Raw genomic sequence first — 26687 nt, 5'->3', positions numbered from 1 at the left:
TTTGTAAGCTGCACAAGGTGAAGGAGAGAAGTGGCACCATATATGTAGTGGGTCCTCAGGCCAGTCTGCTGTCAGAAAGAAGACTGGATCTGAGAAGATATACTCCATAAGGCATTTTCCTGCAGCTCTAAAAAGAAGCAACAACTTACTTCCCCTTCCCACCCCATGGTGTCCTGTGGACTGCAGCATACACGCAGACCACCCATTCAAGTCATGACCATCTCTCAAAGCAGAAGATTATGCCTCTTGAGACTGTAGATTATGACTGGGCACATGGACTCCCTTCCAATCATTCAAGAGAAGTTACAAGGTTATTGTTTAGAGATGGCTAAAGTAATTGCGTCTTGAGCTTTGTGATTATGACACTTAACAAACACACTCTAGTTACACAATATAGCACTGTTTATTGTTTCTTATTTGCTATTTTATATTATAGCATATTCAGTGCCCAAACTTGTTCATTATTCCAAGGCAAGGAGCATTCCAAGATCATTGTGCAGGAGGTCAGACTAGATGATCATAATGGTCCCTTCTGACCTTAATATCTATGAATCTATGAATCGTCTGACTAAATGAAAAAAAGACAAGCTCATGTAAAATTTATAGGAAGTTACACCAGCTATGTGTGTATCAGACAAGACAGACCACAGTCCTCATGATGATGTTTCTAGTATATCTCACTGCCAAAAAACAAGTGTCCTGCTTCCACACAGATTAGAAAAAAATCAATTTACTGCTTCTGGTAATCTTGCCAAGCCACAATGATTTCTTTTCTAATTATTCATTCATACATCAATCTACCGCAGATGAAAAGGAAAGCTAACATTATGCCATATATGCCAGCAGTTACTCAATGCTTTCCTGTATATTGTAAGAAAATTACTTCAGTTATATACAGTAGCAACCTTATCATCTGCAGTGCACCACCCTATTGTGGGGCACCCAAAAAGACAGAATCCACTCCCTAGCTCAAAAGAGCATGGGTATGATCCACCACGGTGCTGTTCCATGTGCTCTGCCCTGCCCTTTCCCACCCCTTAGCATACGTCTTCTTCATCCCACCCTGTCTCCCCTCCTACAATCAGTGAAGAGTGGCTCTAAACCACCTGCAGACTTTTCTCTCTCAGAGAATCCTCAGCTGCTCCTTAAGGGAAGTTTTACAGGTGCTCTGTGCTGCCTCAGCATGGAAAGCACCAGAGCTGTTGCCAAGGATCTGGGCATAATTCAGTAATATAGAACGCAATTTTGCAAGGTACTGAGTGGCCCCAGCACCCATTCAAGTCAGAATAAGTCTTATACTGTTTTCTTTATGATTATTCCATCATGATTCAGTGGATATATGTAAACTTGGATATACCAAATAAGCACTATTGGCATTCATAGTTTTGTTTTTATTCAAGGCAATTTCAGTAACTATGCTGATGAACACTTAGAAGAGTCAAGCTTTAAACATAAACCTGGTTTTAATCTAAACAGTAGCAGAGGAGGGCATCCTGCTATAATGCAAGATATTCCATTACATAAACTGCAGGACATCAAATATTGGTTTGGCTCAGTTGCTGTCATTTCATCACTTTCCATACTGATTTTTTCAACAAAAACAAAACTAGAAAGTCTTAGAGTCCTCATCCAATTACATAATAATTAGTCCTATAAAATGAAAAATGCAAATAAGATCAACCAAACAATAGTTACAAAAACCAAGTTAATCCATTGAATCAAAACATGACACAATTGGTTTCTAAGCAATCCTGATTGGTGATCATTAATTATGTATGAGATAATCTCAAAGGTCTGAACTTAGTGACCTAGAACTGTCTCATTCCACACTGGGCAAAATAAGGATGTTTGCAAATGATGTTACCTGGTTTTTGTGCATGACTTTTGTTGAGACTAGTAAAATAAACTTTTTAATTTGTTTTAGGAGTCATATTTCCTTTTATTAGTAGACCTTCAGATCAACACTGCATTAAGCTTCTTGTGCACAATAGAACAAATTCCTGTTCTAATTTTTATTACTTCAGCGAATTTTCAATTCCAAACTTTGGACAACTAGTAAAGTGTGGTACTGAACTGCTAATGGTATGGTATTGGAAGCTTAGTGGCTAATTGTGGCTCTTAAAGGGACACTCAATTTGAAAATTATATGTACTTACACGTTACAAATAGCAGCTAATGTTATTAAAACTGAAGGAATATTTTAAATATAATTTACATCTTTCCTTTAAAGGAAAGGGAAAATAGACTTGTAAGTTTCACTGAGGTTTATGCTCAGTATGTGGACATTTTTACTTTAAGGTTCTCACGACTAGACCATACTACAATGTCTGTATTGCAAATATTACATTTATTTTTCTCTTAAACTGCTTCCACTGCAATTTAAACAATCATGCAAATATTTATCAATTATTGCATAACTACGTCAACATTTGTTCTTAATTGCCCCCTACTTCTCCCATCTCTCAGCTCCATACGAACAGCAACATATATTCAAGAAAATTTTGTATTGTATTATTGCTCCATAATGTGATCTCAGTGTTGCCATTACATTATACTATAATGGCACATATGTTAAGTTTAATGTACATATTGAAAATACCTGTTAGAGACAGGGATTAACATTTTTATTAGTTATATCAAAATCCTGTGCACATGGTTAACTTCTATAAAGTAGGTTTCAGAGTAGCAGCCGTGTTAGTCTGTATTCGCAAAAAGAAAAGGAGTACTTGTGGCATTCAGTCAATGCATCCGATGAAGTGAGCTGCAGCTCACAAAAGCTTATGCTCAAATAAATTTGTTAGTCTCTAAGGTGCCAGAAGTACTCCTTTTCTTTTTATAAAGTAATAATTATCAACTACATGTTTTAGTCACATAGCTTTATCTCCAGTCCAGCCCATTTTCTACAGGAGGTTTCTCTGGTGATATTGGACACTGATTGACTACATACTAATATTGATTGACTACATATTAATATTGATATTAATAATATTGAATTAACTTTGTTTAAAATCCTACATAGAAAAACTACACCCTCATATATCTCCTTACTAGGAGCTTTCTTGGTTTATAGGTGAGGGAGTTGGTGGTAGAGAATTTTCCATGGGTGCCCCTCTTCTAGACCTTTGAATTTTACTCAAGAACTCTTTTGAAACCTTCACGCCAAAGTACAAAGTCCATCTTTTTCTATTGTCATCTGGGGATGACTAAGGTTTGTGGGTGGAGGAGGTTCTTACAATATTGAAGGATTAAGTTAATGGAGATATAACAATTTACAACAACTGAGGAAGCGGGCCAGTAATTTTAATTTTCTAGCAGGGAACCTAGACCCTAACTCGGGAAAGCAACCCTAATCAGGATAGCACTGAAGGCCAAATTTAACTTTAAGCCCCTTGAAGCCAACACTACCTGCAACTTAGAATCATAGAATATCAGGGTTGGAAGGGACCCCAGAAGGTCATCTAGTCCAACCCCCTGCTCGAAGCAGGACCAATTCCCAGTTAAATCATCCCAGCCAGGGCTTTGTCAAGCCTGACCTTAAAAACCTCTAAGGAAGGAGATTCTACCGCCTCCCTAGGTGGTAGAATCTTAAGTCCTATGGAACGGGCTGAAATAGCAGCTGCACTGGCAGCTGCTCATCAGCATCACTCAGTGGTCTAGGCTTATTATCTACATTTTATAGATGGGGAAACAGACACTGAAGTTGTGATTTCACAGAGCAACTCTGTGGCAGAACCAGGATTAAAATTGAGAAGTTCCTGGCTTCTTGGAAGTATACCTGAATGTAACACCTTGCTTTCCCCCCAATACCCCCAGTGGGTGGCATATGAACAAAAGCTTTAGATGAATAAGACTCAAAAGATGTAGAATTGGTACTGGATTAAATTACAGTATTAGTGGTAGATATAAACAATTTAGCATGCTATATTCAACTGTTTAGGCACAGACAATCCAAGTAATGTAAATGTTCCATCAGAACATGCCTCAGGTGTATTGCTCCAGTTATAATAAAGAAAGTTGTTTTTATGTTGCTGTTGTAATGCAAGATACTAAGCAATCAGCAGCAATTAAGTCTAAGATACTGTATGTGTCCTATGAAGAGCAGACTAATATTGAAAGATGAGAATGGAGTATTTGCCTTAACTTGATAATATGAGATCCCTGATGTAAAGCAATGTGTATCATGAAACAAATGTGAAGTTAGTGGCCCTTCTGTGCTGTTAACACCTCATGAAACCAACAGCACTGTAACGGAGAAAAAGCTGATAACAATTATGTTAAAGAGACTTTGTGCAACACCACTGGTATGATATGAATGGAAAGCATCCCATTGTTAACATTCACTAATTGAAAGCTGACCACCAGAGCTGTTGCTATTATTATGTAACTAGTCCTGTGTTGTAAATTGCTTTGTCAGTCTTCTCTTGTGAGAAAAAAATTCCATTATGAGAGACAGTAACCTTATTTAGGTGTTTTGTCAGATAATAGAGTGAGGCTTGTAGGCATTAACCTGACTGGCTTAGTGTGATTTATTGCTGTTGTAAACTTTGTTTCCAGCATTAAGGTAGACAATAGCTTCAAATTACCTGGAACAGGTTAAACTGTGGAACAGATCTTGTATGTTGGGAGGGAGAGAAATTACTCCGGCATCTCTAGTACCATCTTCGCTATCCAAATCAGGGAGGTATCCAAATTCTTGCATTCTCTGAGTCTACCCCCATTGTAGATACTTTTCTGCTAGTGTGTGAATTCGCCATGCTTTCGGGATTAGTTGGCTTTCCTTAATTAACCCTTTTATTTGAAAGTTTTGTTTGTTTTAATACCTTTTGTTTGCTGCCTTATTGTATATCAATGTATTATAGATCTAGAATTTTGGAGTATTAAGAATTTCATGTTAATGAATATTTAGATCTTAATTTAATTATATCAATACAGTATATATCTCTTTAGATTACTTTTCATTTACTGCATTCTGATTAGTTGGGTTTGATGAAAGTTTCTCAGTGATATTTTTTAACATGGTTACAACTTTCAAATTCAGTTCTCAAAATAAAGTATGAATTACTAACTTTGATAACCTCTCTCCATACTGAAGTCATCTTTCCAGATTAATGACAGGATTCAGAGTAGCAGTCATGTTAGTCTGTATCCGCAAAAAGAAAAGGCACCTTAGAGACAAATGCATCCGATGAAGTGAGCTGTAGCTCACGAAAGCTTATGCTCAAATAAATTTGTCTCTAAGCTGCCACAAGTACTCCTTTTCTTTTTCCATATTAAAACAGTCTTTTTTTTAACAGTGAGGTCAAATAACTTTCCATTTTGTATGGAACCCATAAAGATTACAGATAATTCATCAATGAAGGTACATATCGGAGTATATTAAGGAAAACTATCTACACTGAGTTAACGAGGTCTTTTATCTTATTTGTGGCAATTATCAGGGATTTTTGTTTAGTCTCTTGCGCCTTCACACAAATCACAACTGAATGCTCTTAGTCAATATTTGGAGATGTAGTTCATTCCCAATGTACCTACCACAGACTCCTTGCAAATGCCAGGCACTATAAAACACACACTTCAGCAATAAAAAAAAGCACGCAAATAAACATTGACCTTCCATTCTGCAGACCAACTGATAGCATGGATACAACTTCAAGCAATAAAGACAATTGTTTTCTCTTTGCCCATGAAACTACTAGGAAAACAAGACTGGTAAATTTCTGAATCAGATGGGTTTCCAAATAGATTCCAAAACATCTAGCAAGACTCAACTTCAGTGAATTCTCCATTAATGTAAATGTAAAACAGCCACCTGCTATTCCATCTTTCCTATTCACTATATCTGTGAAGTCGGCACTTCCCAGCACTGAAAGAAAGTCCTTCCTCTAGAAATGTTAGTGCAGCTTACCAAGAATCAACCACTCTCCAGTAATAGAAAGAAACAAGGGTTCAAAATTCAACCCTTAACTCTTTCAAGAATATACTAATTTGAAAATAATGTATCTGGGAAGGTTAAATTTTGTCTATTCATATAGTTATTTAATTAGCAAAGGAAATAAGATACAGAGAACATTTAATTACAAACAGAACTATATTGCGACTGGAGAAGACAGTGGAATTTCTCCATTTTTCTCCAGTTCTCTCACTTTTTGCTATTTACAGCTGACCTGTATTACTGACAACATGCTGTATTCAGAGGTTTTAAGAAACTAATTCCATATGAAGTGAGCATCATAGACAGTAAAGAGGACAAACATTTTGAGCCAGATGCTCAGCTGGTGTAAATTGCTGTGACAAATACATCCATGTTCACCACCTGGGGATACAGCCCTCTGAGTATCTATCTCCCTGCACAATGGAGTAACTAAGGGATTAATCCTACAAACACAAGTTGGACATGTGAGTAACTTTACTTAAGTTAGTTGTCTCATGGAGTAGGACACAAGAGGCTGGCTCGCTAGTGTTTTTCTTCTGTGTCTTCTAAGACTTTGACAAAAGCAAACAATGAGGAACTATCATTCTTTGGGATTTATTGTGTTCATACTAATCCAATAATGAAAACAGAAATGCGATGAATTTAAATAAAGTACTGCATCTGGTTTTGTTTTTGCTTTCTAAAAAAAACAAAAAAACAAAACCCAGCTAAGTAATTAAAGAATTTAAGGAAACTAGCACTTTTTCCTCCTCCTTGCATTGTCCTAACAAGGCCTGTTTGTGCCCAATACACTCCTGTTGCAGTTAGTTTCCACATAAAATAAACATATCTTAGTTTTATCTCCTCCCATTGTACTATGGCTGCAATGAACAAAAACTGTTTGCTCCGAGTCACTAAAGCGTACAGCCTAATTTTTCAGAGGTGCAGCACACACTCAGCTCCCACTGAATTCAAGAAGAGCTTCAGTGCTTAATCTCATCTGAAAATCAGATAGTTTATTTTAACGAACATAGTACTTTAAAAATAAGAGACCAATACAACAAATCCTTACTTAAGCAAATTGTCTCATACGTCAGTGAAATTACTTGAGAGAGTAAATGTTTGCAGGATTGGTCCCTGAATCAGCAAAATGAATTTACCGAGTGGGGAGAAAAGCAGTTTTTGTCAATTGCAGCTTTTGTCCAATAAGAAGTCTTAGCACCTAGTTTGGTTATTTTTCTTATTATAAGCAACATTCAATTTTAAGAACAGAAAAGAATATTGATTAAAGAGTGAAGGTTTCAAGGCTTTGTAGATAAAAATGAAGTTGGAGGACTACTGCCATCATACAAATTGGATAGGATAATCACGGTCATCCATTAAGCTCATTGAAGTCAGATATGTTAAGGAATATGTCTTAAGGCATAACAGTTTTGACACTCACTTTTCAAAGATTCTACATGTGCTCGCAGAGTTTTTAATATAATTCAGCACACAACAAAGCCTTCAAAATTAGAATGCATGTTCTTGAATAACACCTTGAGAAATCTTCTGGCTACATATAGTAAATCATAACTCTCTGCTTTAAGGTCTACAGATATGTGCAGTTTAAAAAAATGGTTACAAAAAATGGAAAAGGCCAGTTAAAGGAATTGGTACTTTTATTGGACTAATGGATGAATTCCCAAACTCAGAAAATCAGTTTTCTTGTAGAGAGACAAGATGGGTGACCAAGTTGGACCTTACTGGACCAAGTTCTTGATGAGAGAGACAAGCTTTCAAGCTTAAACAGAGTGGTTTGTGACCGTGAGTGACAAACTCAGGGCAGACTGTCAAGAAGCAAGGCAGAGACCCCAAATTGGTTATGTGTTATAGATTTCAACAACCCAGTAACAAGTTGAATTCCTAAAGCACTATAATAGTTTTACCATGGAATCACAGGCAGTCGTCTCTGGCATTTCTATCTTGCCACTCAGGCAAGAAAGCTTGTAAGCTCGAAAGCTTCTCTCTCTGACCAACAGAAGTTGGTCCAATAAAAAATATTGCCTCACCCCACCTTGTTGCTCTAATATCCTGGAACCAACACACCTACGACACTGCATACAACAATGGAAGACATTGAATTCTGCCATCTGAAATGGAGTTTCCTTGTATACTGTTAGGCCCCAGTTCACGAAAGCACCTCTATTCAGCAAAGCACTTAAGCATCAGCTGACATCCCACTGAAAGCAATGAGACTTCACCATATACTAACAGTTAAGTATGTTAATGTGTTGCTCAACACAGATGACTGTAGATTTCCTGAATCAGGGCCATGTGAAGTAAATTAAAGGTTTTACTTTGTTGATGGGACTATATACATTGACTTTGGGTTGATTCAATATCAAATGTCAGGATGCTTGGTTTTCATATATCATCTGATAAAAATCTTTACCACTATAAACTTTGTGGAAAATGTTTCACAGTATTATTGGATAAGAGAATGAATAAACAAGGAAACAATATATCTAATCTCAAATGGGTTTGATCCTGAGAAGTGCTGAATTTTCTCATGAGATACTGGAGGCACTCAGTACTTCACAATACTGTATCATTAATTTGCCCAGTTAATATTTATAATTTATAATTAATTTGCCCGGTTAATATTACCAGCTTAACTATGTTACATCCAAATGGTTTTGTCAGTACAAAACCATTTGGATGTAACATAGTTAAGCTGGTAATATTAACTGGGCAAATATTTGCTAAATTTACATTAAAAGATGAGAAAACAAAGTTGATAACAATGACATTTTAAACTGCTTTTCAGTTTAATTGGTTTAGCTAAAATACAAATGCCACACATTGTTACTGTTCTCTAGGTTTTTCATTTGTAAATAGCTAGCACATACGTCTCATAAAAACAAGTATAATTTAGTACAATTTTTTAAAATTTCAGCTCCATATTGTTAATATTGAAAAACTATTTCATTCCAGTAAAATACCTAAGCTAAATTTGCTGTAACAGCAGTAGCATTTTTGCATAATTGTGTACTTTAGATGATTTTTTACTTCTACCTTTAAAATATCTGAAGCTTTATTAAACAAAACAAAAAAATTCAGTCATTTTTTTCATGTATTCCTGCTGATTTTTCTGAAATCAGTAACCACACAGGACCAAATCCTCAGCTGGTATAAACTGGTGTAGCTCCATTGTCTTCAAGTAAATTATTCAGATTTACATCAGCTCAGGATCTAGTGTATCATAGTTTGTTATCTGCAAAAATATCTTACATGTTTCTGAAAATATTTATTAAAATATATGGAAAACTTTTTTTACAAAAAGTGCAATTATAATATGAGGCATGTTATAATGAAGTATTTACAGTTTATTCTAATGAAAATCATGATCATCTTTCAAAACTAGATGCAAATATCAAATGTTACATTATCATTGCTTAATAATGTAAATTATGAAGTTCCAATAATTCTTCATGTTCTACTGTGGTAGAATAATGGTGAACTAGCTGGCTTCTTCCTATTCCAGAAGGTTAGAGGTTAAAGTGTTTTTCACCATTATAAACTGAGATTCTCTGTGGGATCTTTTCAGCTTTGCACGGCGATTCTGGAACCAGATCTATAATTGAAATAAAATGCACATTTCTTAGAAATGGGTAATTTTTCCTTTTAAAAGCAACATCGTATGCAGGCCAGGTTTGAAGTTAATAAAGAATATCAGTACAACCATACAGTAAAATAATTTGTGAAATTCTGATCTTTTGGAAGCTGAAGCAGCTTGGAAGTTTCAAAGCTACAGATGAAGGTATATGGTGAGCTGTAATAATTTTAATAAATAATAATGTAAGGCAGAGAAAATTATAGACAAAGGACTCATTGCATTTCCTAGCTGAATTGAAAAGTAAGGACCTGCTTTGTTCCCACTGAAGTTAACTGCAAAACTTTCATAGACTTCAATGGAACAGGACTGGACCCCTAGGGCTTGATCCAGGAAGATGCTGAGCATCCTGAACTTCCGGAGGAGTCAGTGGAAGTTCAGGATGCTCAATAACTCCCAGAAGTGCTTAAACCCTTGCAGTATAAGTCAGTAGGGCCTGATCCTACTTTTATGAAAAAGCCTCCAACTGACTTCAATGGAAGTTGATCAAACCTTTAATGAACATTAAGGGCCTGATCCAAAGTCCAAAGAAGTCAGTGGGAGCCTTTCTATTGACTTTGATGTGTTTTCGATCAGGCCTTAAAATCCCTGTGTGTACTGAGCTTTGAACCAAATGAGACAGAGTCTCAAATGTGACTTTAAAACAGTTTTGTCCTGTCTAAATTGGCTAGCCAAACCCTGCCTGAAATGTATGTATCCATTTGCTTAACTATATTTATTTAGTTTTCAAACATGGTTCCAAACCCATTGTAGAAAAGGTTTTCAAACCTGGGATCAGAGAACGAAATCCTGGCCCCACTGAAGTCAATGAAAAAATTCCCATAGACTTCAATGGGACCTGGATTTAAATCTGAGAGTTTGGTAGGGGGAAAGCTTTGTGATGGTCAAGGAGGATGACACTGAAGTATTACAGAGATGAATGTCATATAAGTGCCAGAGAGAAGGGGAGACTGAGAGGAAAGAGAAATTTCACTGGTTTCTCCACTACAAATTACTGTCAATATAGTAGCTATCTAATAATGCATTAATTACTAAGGATCATTAAGAATAAATACAACTTTCAGATGGTTATCCGATCCACCCACTTACATCATTGCTGAGCAGACATCATGTGATCACAGAATATATATTTAAATTAAGTTACCTGGATCCTGTCTTCATCTAAATCTAGTTTGTGAGCTAGTTCTTCTCTAACGTCAATGCCAGGATAGGAGTTCACTCTAAAAACATTTTCCAGCACGTCAATCTGAGGAGAATAAGCAAACAATTTAAAATGTTACATTGTAGGAAAAAGAGAAAAAGTGAGTCAGTTCAAGTAAAAGACTTTCCCAACAATTTTTTGGGCCAGACTCCAATCTCATTTATACCAGTATAAATCAAATGAAATTAGTGAAATTACTCTTGGTTAACACCAGTCCTTAACCACATATGTACATCTCTGCCTCTTTATGCAGTAAGTATACAACATTTTATCAACTAATTATTACAGGCTTCCTATTGTTGAATGCATTTTACTCAACAAATGAATATAGTAAAACATACATTACTTAATTTATAAATAGGTAACTGAATCCCTACCTGGTTTCTAGTGAAAGCAGTTCTTGGTCTCCTACCCCTGTACCAGCTCAGTTCCCTTTTGTAAGATAGCCTTTCAGTGGCTGAAAAATATTTTTCACATTTCAAAACTCTTTCGTCCAGTATCGGGTAACTGTTAACATGAAATAATGGCCCTTCGCAGGAAATAACAGGGGTCTGCAGACACTGATTAGTGTCTTCTCCTAAAAACATAAAAATATAGAATTTAAATTCATAGATCTGTATTTGCCAATTTTTGAATGAGACAGTTATAGTAAAATGCAAGCCTGTAACAAAATAAGTGATAATCTAATGTTTTAAGTATAAGTCTAATCGTACTGAGGTGCTTATGGAAACATATCCTTGATAATACATAAAACTTAACATAGGGTAAAAAGTTAAGACAATACACAACTAAAGCTGACAACATACCTAAATTGTTGCATGTATCCATCCATGGTCTGTGAGGTTTCGCAGCTGGAATGCCATCTTTTTTCTGTTCTAATCCCAAAATGCTTTCAATGGAAAATGAGCAATGCGTGGTTTTAGTTTCCACAAAACTGGATACTTTCTGAAGATTTTGAGACACTGCTGTATCAGAAGCACATAATGATGTATTTGCCATTCTTTCACCTTCAGTCTATGCACAACATGAATTGTACTTGCATTTTCTTGCAGGTCCTCCTTATAGCTGTGTTAGCAAGGGGGTTGGATTTGCAACGTCATTAATTAAAATCTTTTATTAGAAAGTTTTAGCATGTCAATGAAGACTCTCCCACCAAGAGGCACGAGGAGTTAATTGTTTATTTGTTTGCAAGTAATTAGCAACTAATGGCGACACTAGGGGGGCCACCAAGAGGGACAAAAAGTGTTATCTCTCCTAACCAGAACATCGACTTAACTTTCTCAAAAGAAGCTATGCACAAATATAGTACTTCCCTTTTATTTGAAATCATTAATGTATAAAATCAGTTTTTAAAAAAACTTTATAGTCTAATGGACTCCACTTACCTAAACATAGCAGCATGATAGGAAACCAGTCAAGTAATAAGTAATCTCATTTAAGTGAATTTTCTTCCAAGGAAATTTTAAAAATAATCTCTTAATGCTATTAGGGTAATCCTGATGAAAATGCCTCTGTTTTTTCATATGCATATGTAATGGTGAACGTGGTCAATAAAACAACAATAGTGTTTGGCACAAGGCACACTGCAGTGGGTTGGCAATGTTGTCAAAGCTCAGTGTAATTGCCTTCCAAGTGCCTGGATTAGTTAACAGGAACAGTTGCACCAAGCATTTAAATAAATAATTCACGCATTCACTTGCTTCATTTTTCTATTAAAATAATCTTGGTGCAGCTTTCTCAAAAAACAGCAATGTGAAAGTCTCAAAGCATTCTTTAAAACATTTGTATAAAACATTTTAAAAGGAATAGAATCACTGTATTTTAATTTCTTGATTAAAATCAGAACACTTTTTTCTACCAGCTTTTTATCGTAATCTCGTGTATTTGTTTTAAATCAATGGGTGTTTACTTCAGTCACCAGTGCTAATATTTAAAATAATCAAAAATAGAGAATTGGAGATGAGTTCAAGCATTTTTATAAAATTCACAGTTGTTTGAATCCAGAGTCGTGGTTTGGCCCATTATAAGGAAAGTGACATATATAAAATTCATATCTGGATGCAGGTTCAGGTCTCAAACACTATCAAAGCTCAGGGATATTTGGATCAAGGTTTTGGTTCTGGACCATCTCCCTACATATTTCCCTGCTTTTTCTTATTCTAAAACTTTATTTGAAAAAAGCGGCAAAAATTAAACAGAATTTTAAATGTAAGGGTAGAAAAATTCAGAGTTTGCAACCTTTAATTCAAGTTCTGACCTCTGATGCACACCAACTGGAGCCGTGTGCATTCAAGGGCAGAATCAGGACTTCTTGTTGGCATTTATCCCTGCTCTGTCACCTTCCTGTATAAAAATATAGTTGGATATAAATCTAATAAATACCTACCATATGGAAACATGCAACCATTATTCTGATACAGTTAAGGACACCATGAAATTCTGGGAAATTAAAGATCTATATGATACACCTGTCATTTCAAGCATATCTGAAAAGATCATTCATGAACTGTATATTCATCCTATTGCTCTTGGCAATGTTAATACTGTAAGACAGCAGCTATTGAAGCATGGTGCTCCCTAACACCATGATAAGGTATTGCTTCAGTACTAACTTAAGGTATTGAGTTCCAACTTACTGAACCATGATTTCCAACACCGTTGACCACATGATCTATTAAATGAAGGTCTTGCCTATCCAAGGAGTGACCCATCCAGACCCTGCTAACCTTGAGAGATGAGATAGGAGCTGATGAGACAGCACAAGGAAGCATACACAAAGTATCTATATCAATTCACAAAAACATGTGCTGAAGGTTTAATAAAAATTAAAAAATTAAAATAAAGATGAGAGACAACTCATCTATGCTAATTTACAGTGTACCTATTACACTAGATTATGAAGAACATAAATCTTTGAAGAATAAATGTATTCAGGATGGACTTTTATTTATACCACGATACATGCCCTTGTGAGCACACAGCTCAATTTTGAGCACTTATGTTGGATTTAAGTTAGGCATAGGCCTTATATTGGCCCTCTACCAGGGGTGACTTTTATCCTTGCTGAATAAAATGGCTTGAGTATCCAGAGAGCTGTGAAACAGTAATGCTACACGGAGAACATTTTTCATAATTTTGTAAGTATAGTTCAAAGAGTTTACTCAGTATTGCCAAGCCGAGAGTTCAAAAATCATTTCAGACCCCAAAAGACCACGAGAATGACTTAAAAATTATGCAGTTTTTAAAATAAGTAAATGTTGGGTTCTTTTCATTTGCCTTTTGGTTTCTGATCTCTAGAGTCCATAATCATAAGGGCTAGAAGCTTGTTTTTTTTAAAAGAAAGCTGAGATTTTCATATAATCTCATGCCTGGGAACTGAAGCATTAGGAAAATCACCAAATATGAGATTTGGGATAAAAATCTCTGGAGTTCACAATACTGCCCACTAATGCAGAAGGCACTGTTATTCTTTTTAAAATATAACAACATAAAAAATGTAATGGGAGGCTCAGTATATCAATCTGACCAAAAATTATATACTGCTGCACGCATGGAGAATTATGGGTCAGATTTTTTCCAAGTGTAGAAAACCATTAATGACTATAATACAAATAATGGCTGGCCTTCAAACATAGCTCATTATTTATACCTATAGCAAGTTAAAAAAAATATGGACAAGGACCTATAAGAAAGTAAATATCTCATTTACAATGCTGGCTTGATGGGATCATCTTAGAAACATGAATTGTAAGAAGTTCAAAATATGGTAACTGGCTTTATATAAATAAATTATGTAATGAAATCTTATTTCTCTTTAAAGGGCTACTAAAGAACTTTCCAGAAAGATAAGTGTCAGTAGTGATGAGGAACATTTAATTATATGCTCCTTACCACCTCAAAACCAACTGCTAAAAGGTCTATGTAGTTTACTCCTGAGGGAATTCTGCGCCAAAAAAATTAAAAATTCTGTGCATAATATTTTAAAATTCTGCATATTTTATTTGTCAAAGTAACACAATATAATTACACCATTTTAAATTATTTGCTGACAAGTATTTTGAAATAAATTGTAAAAATAATTGAAAATGGTGTGATTATATTGTTATTGTGTTACTGTATTAATTTTACAAATAAAATATGCAGGACTTTGTAGAATTTAAATTTTTTTAATTGTTTGCTGCAGAATTCCCTCAAGAGTACCAAGGTTCTGTGTGGTGCAAACTGGGTGCGGACAGCTCAGTGGGGGGTTCTGGGTGCGGGTGGACTGGGAGTCCACAAGGGAGTCCATGTGAAGGTGGTTAGGACTCGGGGGGAGGGGGGCTTGATGGGTAAGGGATCAGGGTGTGTGTCTCCCAATACAGTGGGTTTGGTCAGCAAGATGTGGTTTCGGGGGGGGGGGGGTCTCCTGATGCGGAGGAGGGCTTGGGGGAAGGGGTCACTGTACTGGGAGCAGCTACCCCTGTCAGTGCAACCCCTGTAAATTTGGAGCCCCCTGCACCTGAACCTCCCACCCCACTGAGCTTCACCCTCCCCCTGCAGCGATGCAGAGCGTCCTACAACCATGGGAAGTTTCTAGGGGTTGAATGCCCTCAACTCCCAGTAGGATGTCCTGCAACTGGGTTCATAATGGCCTTGCCAGGTAAGAAAGAAGATGTGGTAGCTCCCAGGAGTATTTTCAGAAAGGAGGCCAGCATTCAGCCATTGAGTCTTAGTTGAACTCAGTTGGTGTGTGAAGAACTGAAACTAAAGTAATACTGCCATCTAGGGTTCATAGATTCCCATTCAACGAATTACTTTCTAAAGATACATGCATAATATTGCCTTCTAAAAACTGCGAAAATACAAATAACATTACTAAAAGATTTTTAAAATTATTATTTTTTATTATAAGGGATCCATTTCAAACAACTAAGTCCCCTTATGTTGCAGGGTATAATAAAAAAAGAACCCATCTTGAAGTCAATTGGCATTTTACTGCTCTCTTCAACAGAAGCAAGACTGTCCCCTTTTTTCACGTGCCTGTTGAGATTATTCTGCATGCCAAGTCAAATTTCTACATTTTAATGTCAAATCTGTTGTGGTTTTGTTGTAGCACACTTTCATCTCTTCAGTGCTAATTTAAGATGTATTATTTTCAGTTCATGGCAACTAAAAGAAAATAAATGTTGTCTGTTGCCATCTAAAGAGGTGTATAGATGGGAGAAACAACAGAAACTCCACTTCCTAAATCCCACATACTACTATCTATGATTTTGCTAAGGGAACATGTCCTCAATCTTACACATTGTACAAAATACACAAACTGCCGCCAGTAAAAAAAAAAATCCCCATGATTTGACAGCTGTACTAAATGGTCACTAGTTGACAGATTTCAAAAAAGAAAAGCTATTCATGACATTTATAGACTGTGAATTAGTGTATGGCATATCCATAAAATTTGAATTTGGAGAACCAGACAGATAAGAATGTTACTGCAAATCTTAATCCTCACAACATCCTTGTGAGATAGGCAAGATTAGTCACAAATTACAGATAGGGAAAGAGAGGAAAAGAGGTTAAGTGACATGCCTCAGGCCACACAGTGAGTCAGTGGCTAAACTGGAAATTAAACCAGTTGAACTGAGTTCTTACTTCTAGTTTCCTCCCCCAACCACTAAACAATTTAATGTCTACATCTCATCTAATTTTTTTAGAGTATGGAATCTTATATAAATAATGATAAACACATTTTTATCGCAATGAAAATACCGTACATTAGTTAATCATTTGCTCCACTAACAGACTTATCACACTTTCTAACCTAGCTTTTGCACCGCACTCACTGGAGTTTATTTAACAATGTAAATTCTCCTACCCTTCTTTTCTTGCCTGACATATACTGTCTCTCTTTCTCTTGAGAAGGAGAAGCAGTTCCCTTTCTTTTCTTTTTACCCCGTAATAATAACCAATTTACTCAAACGTTACTGGTTTTCCATCAAATGTTCTTGTGGTCTTTTTTTCCCCATCAATGACAACAAGTAATTTCTTTTTTAAAAACTATTATCTTACAACTTCAAATGTATTTTATCTCCTTGTTTTTTTCTGTCACTAGCCTTTCAAATGTCTGAATTTATATTTTTGCTGTATTTCATTTCACACACATTGTTTCCTGTGTTTTGAATGCAATTTAAATTAAAATGTTTAGCAATTAGGGTATGAATATAATATACCTCTCAGATATCCATTTTAACATCTACAGGAACCACACACATACATCTCAAGGTCAAGATGTTCTAGTCACAAAGCTATAAAAAGAGGCTTTGAAGAATGATTTTGTGTGTACGCTCGCACGCAGGGGGAAGGGGGGGGAACAGGACAGCATATTTTATCTAAGGCCAATGTGTCTTTCTAGTAAACAACTGGGGTTAGCTACAAGCACGTTTCAAAAGGGTTTTCTAATTCTGTCGTGCTACACGAAGCAGAACATGGCTTTAAAACCCTGTCCAAACAGAGTTAAAAGGAATTATTACAAACTTTGACATTCAAAAATATGTTAACTCCCCTAGCAGGATGCAAATAGGGTTTCTGAAGACAATTGTAACATGTTTCAGAGTAGCAGCTGTGTTAGTCTGTATCCACAAAAGGAACAGGAACATCCGATGAAGTGAGCTGTAGCTCACGAAAGCTCATGCTCAAATAAATTGGTTAGTCTCTAAGGTGCCACAAGTCCTCCTTTTCTTTTTAGGAATACCTGTGGCACCTTAGAGACTAACACGTTTGTTTGAGCATAAGCTATGCTGGGGAGTCAGTGTGTTCAACACGTGTTGACCAGAAGAGGTAGCGTGGAAGGGGGTGGGGATAACGAATTCCTCACAGGACGGCTATCACAGCGTGCTGACAGTTTAAGAAAGGGTCAGGACCATGTGAAATTCTAAATGCCAGAGCAGGAGAAAAGCTCAACCACCATCCAGCACCTTAAGGGGGAAAGTGAAGTCCCAACGCGCGTCTCTCCCTCAGAAACATCTAAGACCTGCTCTGCGCAGCTTTTGTACCTGTAAACCCACGCTGGTTAGAGGTGTGCTTATATACTGGGGCGCCGACTCGCAGGCACCCCGCGCGGGGCGATGAGGAGGCCGCGCCCTTGCGGGAAGGGGTCGCCCCGGGTAAGGGCGGAGCTGCATTGACGAGACCTCGCTAGGAGCCTGCGCGCGCCGCCGGGACCTGGGCCTGGTTCCCGCTGCGCTGGGCCGGGAGACCGCCGGCAGACGCAGCTGCCTCAACCACTCCCAGCCCGGCAGAGGGCAGGCGGCGGCGGCGGCGGCAACTGAGTCACGCCAGACGTCACTCGACGCCCTCTCTCCGAGGTCAGCCCCGCCTCACGCGCTTAGAGTGACGCCTCCGTTGAGCAATGAGAAGGCGGCGGCGGCGGGGGCCGGATTTCCGGGGCGGGGCAGGGGGCAGGGGTGTGGCTGTGCTGACGAAGGGGGAGGGGTCCAGCGTTGGCTGCACGGGAGGGCTTGTGGGCGCGTCGGCCCGTAGGGACCCAGCCACCGCCATGCCCGGGATTGACAAGCTGCCCATTGAGGAGACGTTGGAGGACAGCCCCCAGGTGAGAGGAGAGGGGCCCCGTCGGGTCGGGCCCTGGGGTTCTGCGCGGGGACAAGGCTGCCGCAGCTTGGAGCCAGGGCCCAGGGGCTCTGCGCCCGGGTGGTAGCCCCAGGCAGTGGCCCGCGGGCGCTGTAGCTCGAGGGGATGTCGAGAGGCGGGTTAGGTGGCTGGGTGCGGTGAAGGGGCAGGCAGCCGAGGCTGAGGTGTCCGGGGCGAGCCCCCAGGGCCCTGTGGACCGGCCCCTGGCAGGGGGTACAGGAGCGCCCCGCGGGGTCCGCTTGTAGTTGCAGGCTTGCTCTTGCTGGGGGCGGGTGTCTCTGGTGCTGTGAGCCGCAGCAGTGTCAAGCCGTAAATAGACTCCGAGCTTCCCCCGCGACTTTACCGTAGTGTAAATGTGTGTAAGCTGGGGGGAAGGGAGGAAGTCACTCAGTGTGGGTCAGTTTTTCCCCCCCTCACGTCATCCCCACCTTGCATGTGTGCTCCGAGTAGCGATTAGTTAGATGATATTAAAGGCCGCGCTGTTAGTTAAACAGCACTGCAGCTGTGTGATGCTCAATGTGAGTGGCTCCTGTTCCCAGGAGATTCAAAATAAAATGGCCTGTATTTTAAGATTAAATATTCCTCATTCACGTTGTCAGTTTGAGAAAAGTTTTTTTAATCTGAATCCTGTGGCTATGTTTTAGCCAAAACTTTTACATTGAAGACCAAAAAATTAGGATAGTTGGGTTTCATGAAGTGTTTCTGAAAGCTGTTCCCAGACTGGCAATATATGCTATTGATTTACAGCTTTTTAATTACTTTCTAATTTCTTCACTCAGTTTTTGCTGTTTAGTTAATCACTCACTGCTTGATATTAAGAAGGCAGGATATCCATAAATGCTGCCAGCTGTCACTAGAGTTAACCAGATAGTGTTTTGTAATCTGCCTCTTGACATTGTGAATAATATAACACTAATGTATAATATATCATGTTAAGTGAACATTGCTCTCATTACACTGTCAGCTGGCAAATATCATCTGATAGAACAATGTTGACTGATGCTATTTGATATATTAGTAAAAAGAAAAGGAGTATTTGTGGCACCTTAGAGCCTGACAAATTTATTTGAGCATAAACTTTCGTGAGCTACAGCTCAGTTCATCAGATGCATGCAGTGGAAAATACTGTATTTTCTTTTTGCGGAACAGACTAACACAGCTGCCACTCTGATGTATTAGTGTAACTGAGGATGATTTGTAATTTAACAGTGTGCACATATTGCTATTTCTGAGCTTAAGACTCACCACCTTGCTTTTAGGATTCAGATTAAAATCCTAAATTATGTAGTGCTACTTATGTAAAATGAAAATTTTTATTAAACACGACTAATATTTTAAAACACATAACTAAACTAAAATGGTTATAGGGACTTTTTAAAATGTGAAGGGAAAAACCATAAAGGATTTGACTACCCTACATTTTGAAATCTTCGTACCATATTACTGCATATTAGCAGTATTGATCTAGGAATAAGTGCAGAAGAAGGGAGTGGGCTAGAAAGCAGAGAAGTTTCCAGAGGAACTTTAACCCCTAGATCATCACTTAAGATTTAAACTGTTGTTACTAATGGGAGCTGTGGAAGGAAAAATAAACTCCAAGAACAATCCTGTGTTTAATATTCTAAATACTGAAATAAAGAATTTTAATCAAAGTGCTTCAAATATTTTTAGAATGGTATGCATGATAATTAGTCAAATGAATTTAGTATTTATTACTTTATATACTGCTTTCTGTCCAAAGATACAAAAATGCACTAATAATATTTTACAGAATTTATTTGGATCAGTTCACCCACCACTGAAATATAGCTGGTTTCAGAGTAACAGCCGTGTTAGTCTGTATTCGCAAAAAGAAAAGGAGTACTTGTGGCACCCTAGAGACTAACCAATTTATTTGAGTATGAGCTTTGAGCTGTAGCTCACGAAAGCTCATGCTCAAATAAATTGGTTAGTCTCTGAAATATAGCTGACTACTGAATATTTTAGGGTGAAAAGAAAAAAATACCTTATTCACTTGAAATTGTAGAGGAATTCAGGTAGGCAAAATATAATTACCTGTTTGGGATTTGTCCAGGAAGCTAGGCCTTAAGCCACTGCTCTTGTGAAAAGCCCCACATGTTGTTTAATGACCAAGTGTTCAAGCTCTGAGGTTTAAGTCTTCTCTGAAAGACTGACCCTTCAAAAGATTACTACCTCTGATCCTAAAAAGAATTAATATTGACCTGTTCTGTCACTTTGAAGCTTTTTCTTTCATATACCAGTTTTTTTTAACCAGAGTTTAACAAATGAATCTCTGCTCTCCACAGAGTATTCAGAGCCAGAGATTCTTTACTCAGGATATCAAATGCAAGATAATTTAGCATCAAGAGTAAACAGTTTTTGCCCCCTTCTGTTAAATATACTTTTTCACTAGTCTTGAGGAAACAAAGTTGCTGTTGGAAATACTCACTGTATGCAAGGATGGCTCGTTAATTTATAGACACCAATTCAAAATACAGTTAATTTGTTTTAATCCCCTTTACAGTCTTTCAGATGTGTTGATTCTCAAGAAAGTCCTTCAGTGGAGGTTTTGTGGCAGGCTTTAGCTAGTCTAGTCTATTTTGAGTTAGATAGAGATTACTCGCTATTGAGCCTGCACTTTTTACCTGCTAGATTTGCCTACATGCTTTCATATGGCACAGGTCTTAATTTTTTGATTTTTTTAAGGGTAAAGTTGTGTCTACTTAAAACATAATTAGTTTGGGTAGAAAATGCTGGCTGAACCAAAACCTATTAGAGACCAAGTAATTTTATTCCCTACATTCTTCCGTGCTCTGTCCTGAATCTTACTTCTGACCATCGCTAAGTAAATAAAAACAACTATGGTCTCATTTTACAGTCTGGTTCCATTATTTCAGAAGTACACAGCAGTACAAGACCACAAAGTGGAATAGTTTGTTTTACTGGATCTCATTCTTCAGAGGGAGAGGGAGTAAGACTCAAAGTGTAATATACATAGACCATGAATTCTCAATCAGAATGTCACGACCATTCCATGTCTTTATGACTAGGTGCATCCTGAAACTTTTCTGGTGTAACGTAGATCATGGTATGGAAGAGGTTGAGGACTACTGACCTAGACAGTTGTGCAGTGCTGGAGTTAGGCAGGGAAATGCCTTCTTGAGCCATATGTGAGCGCAGTTTACAAATCTGAAGCATAAGATTTGTTTGCCCTAACGTTAGCTTGTAGTACTGCAAATTCTATTAAGTCTTAAAGCTATCAATGTTTTTTAATGCGGAAAAAGCTACCTTTTGTCTCTGGAATGTTAGAAACTTTAAACACTTGGTGTTGGCTTTAGACTATCCTAAAAGGAAGATCGAGATAAGATTATCAAAAAGCACAATCAATTCTTTATGCAGTTTAGCAAAACTGTGCTACATGCAATATTTAAAGTTCAATTAGTCACATCCATTAGTTCATTACTGCAAGAGCCTGTTGTGCTATAGGATAGCCAAAAACCATGGTGATAGACTACAAAAGGACTTCTACATTAGCAGTAGTATTTTAAGACCTGTACAATGAAATTAAAAAAAAAAATCTAGCATCCTGTAAATCACACTCACTAGACAGGGTGGTTTTATTTTTTTGATACCAGATAATGTTGATTACTGTTTACTGTATTCTGGTAGCTTCTACAATGTGGTAAGCACATTCTACATATACAGAAAGACAAAAAGTTTGTCCCAGAGAGCAATATCAATTAGATTTTTTGCTGGAAGCTTAAGTTTAAGCCAAGCTCCCTATCCAAAGTAACTGAGCTTCAGCTTTTTAGACTAAGCAACAGGCCTGTGTTTTATCATACACTGTTACTGAGTGGATATGTTCAGGGTAACAAACATCACAAATAGAAATCCAATTAATGAATGTAATGTTTAACTTTAAATATACATCAGTGCAACTTAGTTGATACATATATTTTCACTTCCTTGAATATTTGACCCCTGCACCACAGGGTTTTAGATTGCAGTAACAGTCTTCATGTTAATAGGAAACACCACTAAATGTAGGGGTATTATTTTATTTCAAAATAATGGTAAATTCTGTCGCCCCCCCCCAAATTAGTATTTCCTTTCCTTTTAAAACTGTCAGGTACTACTGTTAGTATTCTGTTTTGAGGGTAATGAGTCTGCCATTCTGCACTTAGGGTTTCTGTCTTACGGTTTCCCTTGTCTCCATTAGAAAACATTAAAGGTTTCATAAGTATAAGGCTGTCGGGGTACAGCAGGTTAACTTGATAACTTCGGATTTTACACATCCTCTGCTTATTCAAAAAGTTAGAAACAGGATAAATTATGAAAAAAGTTACACATTATGAATGATGCTCTTCTAATCAGGCTTGTAGTTCTACTATGCAGACAGCCAAGTGGATGTTTCAGGTTAAATAAAAGAATGATGTGGAAGCTATTTCCTTATTTCTTAGTCATTTGGGGTATGTTCTTATCAAAGGATTTGGATATCTGACAATAGCATTTCTGTAACAAACATACATACTGTAGTTTCTTTGCACATCTCCATAATACATTTTAGGATAATTTCTTCCACTGTAGAATGAGAGAGTACACGCTTTTGTATTGTGAGCTAGATTATATTAAAGTAGTTAAGCCAAAAACCTACACTCTAGAAATGATGTAATAGAAGTGTAAGCAGTTCACTGCTAGGTTCAAGAATGTTTGTGTAAATAGGGCATTTTACTGATCTTAAGTGTCACTGAATTCCCTTGTTAGCAAAAGTCTGATAAGGAGAAACACAGAAAAAAAATTCTGCTTTGCAAGAAACCATTGTTGCTGAGGCTTGTTCCTCAGCTCTCAATTTAAGTGAGCTTCACAAACGTTTCCTGTCTGCTAAGGAGATGTTCCAGAACGTATTCTGGTGTATAAAGATTATTCAGCTGTGCAGTTGCCCTTTAAGATGCAACAGAATTATACTCCAGAATTTAAACTTTCATCAGTAATTAAGTAGATTCAGAGGTTCAGTTGGATTTTACCTGAAGACTTTCCCCAAACTATAGTAACCTTGTGCAGTCACTGCTGGTAAAATCAAGGGGTGGTTAGAATGTGGAAGGCATTGCTTGTGTATTGCAATATCTAGGCATTTGAAAGCATGACTTACTGTAAAGTCATCTAATGTCCATGAAGAAGGTCTGATACAGCCCCAAATGGAGTCAAACTCAATTCTTTGCTCTTCCCCCATGTGGGATTTTGGCCTTTTGGAATAAATAGGCCTGAAGCTAGTGGACATACCACTCATCTGCCTTTTGCTGGAGGAAATTCATTGCCACTCCAGTGCAAACAAGTTATCAGCTGTCTCATTCTCTTGTAATTTAAGCATTTGCTGTAGGTGTTATTTTCAGCTGTTTATGATGGGCCTGTTTGTTTTGATTATGATAACATGCTTTTGGTGCCTGTGGAATGTATTTATTTTAAAATTATTTTAGAAAAAGATGTAGCAAAGCTTAATATACATGGGCATAATGGGATTTTAATATGGCATACCTTCCCAGATGTGGAGACATGGTCTTTCACAGTTTTCCTTTTGGCAACCCAGTGATTTGGTGTCTATTAGAGTTTAGCTTTCCAGCCACACCTGTGAGTCCTTCCGGTCTCAGGGATCAACAAAAACAGCTTTTCTTTACTACCCCAGTCCAGGCTCGCCATGCCTTCTTGCTGCCTCTCACCAGATCCTCAGGTGCAATAGACCTTCTCCCTTTCTGGCAAGATAGGCTGTCCATTCTGGTGGTAATGCTACTGAAAAGCTTAGGGCACGTATGCACCATTTGCTCCAGGTGGTGCGCTCAGGTTCTCTCTCTACTTGGGGTTTTGGTCTAGGGATCCCTTAGTAAGCAGTGACTGACCACAGCTCCAATCCATTGTCACTTCATAGAATGCTTGTTTCACTTGCCTAGACCACTTTCTACCTAAAGTCTACTTCTCTCCCTTTAGGTTGTTTTTTTTCCATTGGCCTGTCCTCAGGCCTATCCCACATCTTGGGCGTGCTGTGGAGCGCCCAACCTATTGTGTCTCTCTCACCCAGATTTCTGTAGGTTTTTCTCTCTTGGACCTAGATTTGGGAGAGCCTGCCCCCAAATTCTTCCTGATAGAGTTCAGGCTTATTATATTCTGTGGCCCTGCACCTCACATAACTGTCATCTGACTCTAGAGTCTCAGTCCTGTCATCTGGGAGATGGGCTACGCAGGCACATATGAGACTGAGCCCAGTTCCCTTAAAAGGGACTGCTCACTCTGACATATCTACTTCTATCAAGTGAGAAACATATAAAGACACTTAAAGTAATTTGAAACTTTTGTAAACTTTAGAAAAATGAGCGTCTAAATTATGACTAAGAAACATGTTTTCTTAAACCCTATTTTTACTAGTTTTGAAGTCTTTCTGCTCTCACTTGGAAAAGGAAATCTGTTTTACTGTCTAATTCATTAAATCACATTTAATGTCTTTGAAATACCATGACATTCTTTGCTAAGTTGATTTTTAAAAGAGTAATACAAATTCATTGTGTGTTCTATTTTTGACAGACACGTTCTTTGCTGGGTGTATTTGAAGAAGATGCTGCAGCAATTTCCAGTTACATCAACCAGTTGTATCAAGCCATGCGCCGAATTTACGATGCACAGGTTAAAATTGTAGCTGTTTTTCTATGCATTTAGAAAGCTTATAAAAAAAACATTAACTACTTATTTGAACATGGGTAAACCGTATTTTTTAAACTGTGGGTTAAAAATCAGATGAAAACTGGAAAATGCCATGTTTGCCAAGGTCTCCTAGTTTTGAAACAAGATTTGTCAGTTGGAAGAGTTGTGTTCTTTTTGTACTTAACACACCTTTTAGATGTCTAAATGATTTTTTTCTGAACAATTGCCATTGTGGCTGTAGTATTAGTTTATAAATACATTTGGACAGTTTCTTGTTGTGGTCACTTAATCTTGTTAACATTAGTTCCTGTAGCTTGTATTTTGCCTTATTTTGTTTCCATCTTCACTTGAATATGGTGGTGGTGCATTTGTGTGTGTGTGGGGGGGAGGGAGCAGTTCTTTTCATGACCTACCTGTTTGTTATCTGCATGTTGCTTCATTGTGTTACCTTCCTTTTTTTGCTGTTTATTTCTGCACTGTCTGCTGTATGAAACTGCTTATGCAGCGCTTTCCTGAGTCCCTGTCTACACAGTTATTTTAAGAAGTTTGTAACCAGTTAATGGAATGGTTTGTTTTAACAGTTTTCATCCCCACATGTAGTTAATACTCAGTAACTAAGGTGGCTGATGTGAACTAAATATTGTGTTGTCTGCAAATTGCAAGACAATTGCAAATTTGAATGCAAGTCCAAATTTTCATGGGTCTGATAACTCTACAGTGTGCATGATATGTATTGTTGCATTGACTTTCAGAAATACTCTGCATCTGCCACTCCAATTAATTAATTTCAGTGGGAGTTGTGGGTCTCAGCTCCTCTGAAAAATCTGGCTGTGTGTTTCGAGATGATTCCCATTTTAAACTTTTGTTCCATATTTCTATGTTTCCTCTTTATAAATGTGATGCTCACGGTATATATTCGTTGGAAAGAAAATAGGATTAAACTGTTTCCCTTTTTTTAAAAAAAAACAGAATGAATTAAGTGCAGCAACTCATCTAACTTCAAAACTTCTAAAGGAGTATGAGAAGCAGGTACAGTATAAATCAGTTTCCCTTTGAAATAGTTCAGAATACATGCTTTTGTACATTAAAAAAGGTGCAATTCTTTTTCTTCCCGCACAGCAAAGTGCAAAACTCCACAGGTCTGATCCAGACAAAATGAACCATTGCAGCTGCTGGATCACAAGAAATTCACCAGCTACAGGGGTTGCTTTCTATTCTGTGTTGAAGATACCCAATCCATAGAACCTGCAGAATGCTAAACTAGACTTGCTGTGATTTTTTCACAGGGAAGCATCTTTAGGCTCAGCTCAGGTCCACAACCATGAATAATACTAGGAAAGGGAACTTCTTTGGCTGACCATCAATCATCTAGGGACATTTTAAAGAGACTGTAGCCCAAAAGCAGTGAGCCTTGCTAGATGGCAGCTTTAATTCTAGTAGTCATAAGAAGAGATTGTGTAGCCTAAAGATGTACCATGCTCCAGCAACCCAACAAGCAAGGAGGAATGGAGCCTGTACCCAGCCACAAAAATCTCCAGTGATTGGGAGGAGAAATCCCCACCCCCAAATTAGCAGATTTTATAAATCATGAAGCCCATAATTTGCTT

General features: G+C 37.7%; 2 protein-coding genes across 7 annotated transcripts in view; one reads left to right on the top strand and one right to left on the bottom strand.

Annotated features, from left to right (window-relative positions):
• Positions 1-8911: 8911 nt before the first annotated feature.
• HESX1 (HESX homeobox 1) lies at positions 8912-17909 on the bottom strand. Of its 6 annotated transcripts, none has more exons than XM_084632805.1 (6): positions 17799-17849; positions 13404-13488; positions 11574-11712; positions 11145-11344; positions 10711-10812; positions 8912-9527 (listed from the first exon to the last, which is right to left on the bottom strand). In XM_084632805.1, exons 2-6 carry the CDS (start codon positions 13476-13478, stop codon positions 9429-9431), a joined length of 615 nt encoding a protein of 204 aa, XP_084488931.1. In that variant the 5' UTR covers positions 13479-13488; positions 17799-17849; the 3' UTR covers positions 8912-9428. The 6 variants fall into 6 exon arrangements, with proteins under 6 accessions (XP_084488931.1, XP_084488936.1, XP_084488934.1 ...); XM_084632810.1 differs by having other exon boundaries at positions 8913-9527; positions 11574-11656; positions 13404-13493; positions 17799-17909; XM_084632808.1 differs by lacking the exon at positions 13404-13488 and adding an exon at positions 13025-13110 and having other exon boundaries at positions 8913-9527; positions 11574-11832; positions 17799-17880.
• A 311-nt stretch (positions 17910-18220) lies between these two features.
• The window catches only part of APPL1 (adaptor protein, phosphotyrosine interacting with PH domain and leucine zipper 1), a 53047-nt gene continuing 44580 nt past the window's right edge, over positions 18221-26687 (top strand). The window contains exons 1-3 of the mRNA XM_084635354.1: positions 18221-18355; positions 24964-25062; positions 26050-26109. Coding sequence (XP_084491480.1) covers positions 18302-18355; positions 24964-25062; positions 26050-26109 — 213 coding nt within the window. The 5' untranslated portion in view covers positions 18221-18301. The remainder of the gene's footprint in view (positions 18356-24963; positions 25063-26049; positions 26110-26687) is intronic.

This window comes from Lepidochelys olivacea, assembly GCF_965140295.1.
Source record: "Lepidochelys olivacea isolate rLepOli2 genome assembly, chromosome: 7".
Classification (NCBI taxonomy): Eukaryota; Metazoa; Chordata; order Testudines; family Cheloniidae; genus Lepidochelys; species Lepidochelys olivacea.
The sequence above is the reverse complement of the archived record's forward strand: the minus strand, read 5'-3'. Positions and strand labels throughout refer to the sequence as shown.

Coding starts and splice junctions, on each gene's coding strand:
- HESX1 (XM_084632805.1), bottom strand. CDS start 13,478: ATGGGTCACTCCTTGGATAGGCAAGACCTTCATTTAATAGATCATGTG. Junction 11,345..11,573: donor GGATACATGCAACAATTTAG/GTATGTTGTCAG, acceptor TTATGTTTTTAG/GAGAAGACACTAATCAGTGT. Junction 9,528..10,710: donor TAGATGAAGACAGGATCCAG/GTAACTTAATTT, acceptor TTTCAATTATAG/ATCTGGTTCCAGAATCGCCG.